Here is a 4,699-nt window from a genome sequence, read left to right as displayed (position 1 = left end):
ACAAACGATGACGCGTTTCCTGTTACAAACAACTTCCGCTGAACTTCATAATAAAAATGACAATTTTTTTTCTTTTACCAAACTAGTATTATTCCGGCTTTAAAACACTGAATTTTTGTTGTTGTTGTTGTTGTTGTTGTTGTTGTTTTGTTTGCACGTTGGAGACCACTTAATCTGGCCTATGTTTTATATATATATATATATATATTTTTTTTTTTTCTATAACGTTTTTCATTTCATACACCAGTTTTCTGTTAATGTACTGTAAAGGTTTTGTGTTCTGTCATGATGTAATTTTTTTTTTTTTCAATTTTCATGTAAAGATCAGCAAAGAAAAGAGTAATAATCTGAAGTACATGTTTGCAAAACCACAAAGTGTTTAGCAAGTGATTTCTCTATTAGTAATGCTGAGGATTGTTATAGGATCTGAAAGAATCCTATATAGAATTTCACTAAATTTAATAAACAGAAAAAACTTATGAGACACTTGGATTTTTCAGTCAAATTTCTTTAATTAAAAAAAACAAACAAACAAATACACAAATCATGTCTTTTTAACAAAGATTATGATATTTAAAACAGTATAAATTTATTTAGGGGGGGATAATTTTAGATCATCTGCTAGAATTAATTTATACAAGATATGTCCTTAATTTGCTTCCGAGTGAGGACCAGCTAAGCAGTCAACAATCACTTATGGACTCATTCTGCTAAATGTATAATAACAATCTACTTTGGAGGAACATCAAAAGAGTGTGGCTTGTCATTAATTTTATCTGAATTGCCAGGATTCGTGACCACAATAGATGCTCCAGGGTTTGGGTTAGAAATTACTCCCAAAAACAATGGCGTTTGACTCAAGTCATCCATTAGGGCAAAGAAAAATGGCTGGTTGACAGTAAATGAAGGGTTGGAACGTGAGATGACCACACTTGTTGCAGCTGCTGCCTTTGCCCCTTCTTCATTTATCTCAATACTGGACATATGCTGTACACTGGACACAAACAAAGGGCCCTCAGAGATGCGGCCCAGCTTTGGATGACTAAATAGCATTCCTAGACCTGGATTGGAGTAGAATTATGTTAATGTGTTAATATAAGTAATTAAGAAATATTAAAAAGATTTTGAATCCAACGTGATTCTAATGACTAATGAGTCATGAATTAGATGCAAGACATCTTACCCATGTTTGTCATGGCCTCTTGGAGGTCCTGGTTGAAGTCAAGTTTGAATTTTGGGAGTTTGACCTGCATGTTTCTTTCTCGTGGTAATCGACGATAAAGATCTGAGATATTGAGCTTAGCTGCAACGGCAGATACATTCACATGTCCAGATGTTGGCATTATTACTAGTAGACTCTTGTCACCTTTAAAGGGGAATCGAGCAACCTATAAAGATGAATATAGATCAACAATGATGCATAGAGGGTTAATCAGTGGTATATACTGTATAAAGTAGTATCTTAAAGGCAGTAACCTGGGCATCCAGCTCATGGTGGGTGAAAACGCTGAGAGGATACTTTGGCCCAAGCATCATATCCACATTAACAATCTGGTTTTCATCTATGTAGAAGAGCTCAGTGGAGGTGAAATGAGGGTCAAAGCGAGTGAGCCACTCTCCTGTGAGAGAGATAATTAGACTTGTATTCTTGACTTGTATAATTCATCTTGTGTGGTCCTTTATCGATTTACACTTATATACTTAAATAACAAGAGAACGATAATGCAACAGATCTGAGTATTACAAAACCTCTGATGTGACTCACTGATGTACTAGAGGAAATTGTAAAATACTTGCTGGTAATAGGTGTTTGTTCTGACCTTTGTAGTGCAAAGCATTGATGAGCATCATAACGGCGCTGAGAGGCAGGCTGGACAAAAACTCTGAGATGTGCCCATTTGTGACTTTCTTAACCCATTCATTGATGTCATTAACATCAGTCAAAGTGGCCGGCTCTGAGTCATACAGTTTCTGAGAATCTTCCACAAAGTCCTGTTTCACTTTAAATCCTAAGGGGAAAAAAAACAAAACCTTTTATGTTTCTCAGATATAAAAGCAAATATCAACCCGAAATCAAATTTCCAATCTAATTAAAAAAAAAAATAAAATAAAATAATATATATATATATATATATATATATATATATATATATATATATATATATATATATATACATACACAGTGACCCCAAAAATTTAATTTGGAGACTTTTAACACCTTTAAAAAGGGTATTCATATATTTTTTCAATATTAAAAAAAATGTCAAACCTAAAAATATAAATAAATGTAAAATATGTTATATCATTTAAAATAATTAGAGACTGAGATGGACACTTTCTGGTTGTCAATCCTTAGTGGAATGTATTCATGAATTTCATGATTTTATGTGACCTTTTATGCCACTGTATCAACCTGCATGACAATATATCTGTTTTGTGGTATATTTGTGACTCTCACCAGTTTTAAGATAGATGCGGCTTGCGATGGACAAGCTCCTTTTGCGGAAGTTGCGCAGGAGGCTGCTGAGGGCAGTGTGGTAGCAGGGCAGTGCTTCTGCATGCAGGTGGTGTAGAAGCAGCTCTTCAGTCTCATTAGTTGCTCCTAAGATTCAGAAAACCTTATTGAAATATATATAAATATAGTGTTCCTGTAGCTCAATTGGTAGAGCACTGCGCTATCAAGCGCAAGGTTGGGGGTTCGATTCCCCGGGAACACATGATAGGTAAAAATTGTTAGCCTGAATGCACTGTAAGTCGCTTTGGATAAAAGCGTCTGCTACATGCATAAATTTAATATATATATATATATAGGCCCTACATTTGCAAAAATAAAATAATGCAAAAAAGAAACTGAATTTGAACTGAATGGAAACCAAAGCATTTGTTAGTCTTTTGTTTTTCATTGTAGATTATAGACTTGCCTAGCGCTAGCTGCGAGAGTGCTACAGACAAGCTAAGAGGGGAAATGATGACATTGGGCTGCTCTGGACTAGGCTTCAAGTTTTCCAGGAACCAAAGGCCAAGCTTCAGAATGCCGCTGCCAATGGTCCGCTTAATCTGTTGGCTGGTCATGTCTCCATCACAGAGCGAATCAAGGTCCTCCTCAGAGGATCCTTCTTTCTGACCAGGAGAGGGAACCGGGGCTGAAGGATCTGCTTGCAGGTCATCTGGAGAAACTGTGAGTGCTTCTGTTGTGGTGGGGTCAATAGTGCTCTTCAAATCCTGAAAGAGACAAGTGATTGAAGTGTCAAAAGTCTTAAAGTGTATACCTTCAAAAATGTAACATTGTGGGTTCGCACTGATATGGGTGTACTAGGCATCAGTGGGATGAGAGGAATTAAAGGATCCCCTCCATCTTCTGGTTCAATCGCATCCTCCTGCAGTGACGGAGAAATTTATGGCATTTCAATAGTAGAATAAAATCAACAATAAAATATAGAATAAACAACATAAGATCAGTTGAGTGCTTTACCGTCCAGCCTTGCTTGGCATAACAAAGGAGGAGGAATGCCAGAAAACACAAGTTCATGTTCTAGAAGTTGTTCTAAAAACCAATAAAGAGCACAATTTATTCAGAATTTGGAATGATTTGGCATTGGCCGCATGGTCACTGGTTATTTGTACAAATGCGCTCTTTCCATTTTACTACATATTATCCATACTTATTAAAATATTACTATTAGATAAAACACTTCATTAGATCAGATTGTTCAGATGGAACAGAAGATAAGAACCCTCTCTCACTTTTAATCAATATATTTGTTGATGATAGAAACTGTCTAAAAAATAATTCCTGTAGGTCTCCCTCACTTGCAAAGAAATCCATTACCCAGATACTGGCAATAAACCATAAATACATGATCTGATTAACAGCTCTTGAACAAAATATTCAGTCTGATAATCAATAAATGCTTCACAGGGCTAAAGGTCTGTCAGCAGTTGCATAATTCCTGGATTAAGCATTTTAAATTTGCTTAAAGCTACAAGTTAAATAAATTCAGATTGCAAGAAAAGTACAAATTTAAATTAGGTATATGTGTGTGTGTGTGTATATATATATATAGTTTTTAAATAAACAAGGTGAATTTGGAAATGTTACTCCATTATAACTAATACATTTTCTTGTACACACTAAATATGCTTTATTAAAAATGTTTTATAATAACGGTCTTGTAGTAATTATTTGTGATTACTGGGAATTATACTTCAAAAATACGCAAACCTAAGATAAGGTGTACATATTTACTAACCAAAAGAGCTGGCAACAAATTAAACTTTCATATTTTAACACAATATCTCCCTAATATATTGCAAACAATTATTTATAATGAGAAAGTTTGAAAATGAACAAAGCTGGGTGCTTACCGTGCAAATATCCAGTTGATCCAGCCCTGATTAGAGAAAGAAACACAAAATTCTTTGCTGTAGGGGTTGGCAGTCTTAGAGCAAGCAGTTACATTTCAACTTTCATTGATCTTTTCCCTTATATAGCTCTCAGACCTACCTCTTCAGAGATGTAAATACAGAGAGACCTTGGGGTCAAACATCAAACTCGAGTGTGTAGATTTGTGGATCTGTTAATGCTTTGAATGAATTAGGTTAGAAACTGGTGGTACTGTATAGTTTGCTGAGCCAAATAAACTCACTGCTGACAGTGCATGTGAGCCACTGAAAAGGAGTAAACATGCTGCACAAGAAA

The 4,699-nt window shown here is 35.3% G+C and overlaps 1 protein-coding gene across 1 annotated transcript; it reads right to left on the bottom strand.

Annotated features, from left to right (window-relative positions):
* Window positions 1-492: 492 nt before the first annotated feature.
* Window positions 493-4,437, bottom strand: LOC132122695 (alpha-2-antiplasmin-like). The gene is made up of 9 exons (XM_059533031.1): window positions 4,366-4,437; window positions 3,473-3,544; window positions 3,300-3,377; window positions 2,922-3,222; window positions 2,459-2,602; window positions 1,821-2,009; window positions 1,477-1,619; window positions 1,184-1,388; window positions 493-1,061 (listed from the first exon to the last, which is right to left on the bottom strand). The coding sequence occupies exons 2-9, from the start codon at window positions 3,527-3,529 to the stop codon at window positions 730-732; spliced, it is 1,449 nt and encodes a 482-aa protein (XP_059389014.1). The 5' UTR covers window positions 3,530-3,544; window positions 4,366-4,437; the 3' UTR covers window positions 493-729.
* Between the last annotated feature and the right edge of the window lie 262 nt (window positions 4,438-4,699).

The sequence above is a fragment of the Carassius carassius genome, chromosome 41 (assembly GCF_963082965.1).
Source record: "Carassius carassius chromosome 41, fCarCar2.1, whole genome shotgun sequence".
Classification (NCBI taxonomy): Eukaryota; Metazoa; Chordata; class Actinopteri; order Cypriniformes; family Cyprinidae; genus Carassius; species Carassius carassius.
Note: the sequence above shows the minus strand (reverse complement) of the source record. Positions and strands in the feature narration are given on the sequence as shown.

Bases quoted from the DNA above. Each gene is read 5' to 3' on its own strand.
- LOC132122695 (XM_059533031.1), bottom strand. From the start codon at position 3,529: ATGAACTTGTGTTTTCTGGCATTCCTCCTCCTTTGTTATGCCAAGCAA. The intron at 3,223-3,299 runs GTGCGAACCCAC...TGTCTCTTTCAG, and splicing joins TGCCTAGTACACCCATATCA to GATTTGAAGAGCACTATTGA. The intron at 1,389-1,476 runs GTTACTGCCTTT...TCATCTTTATAG, and splicing joins ACCATGAGCTGGATGCCCAG to GTTGCTCGATTCCCCTTTAA.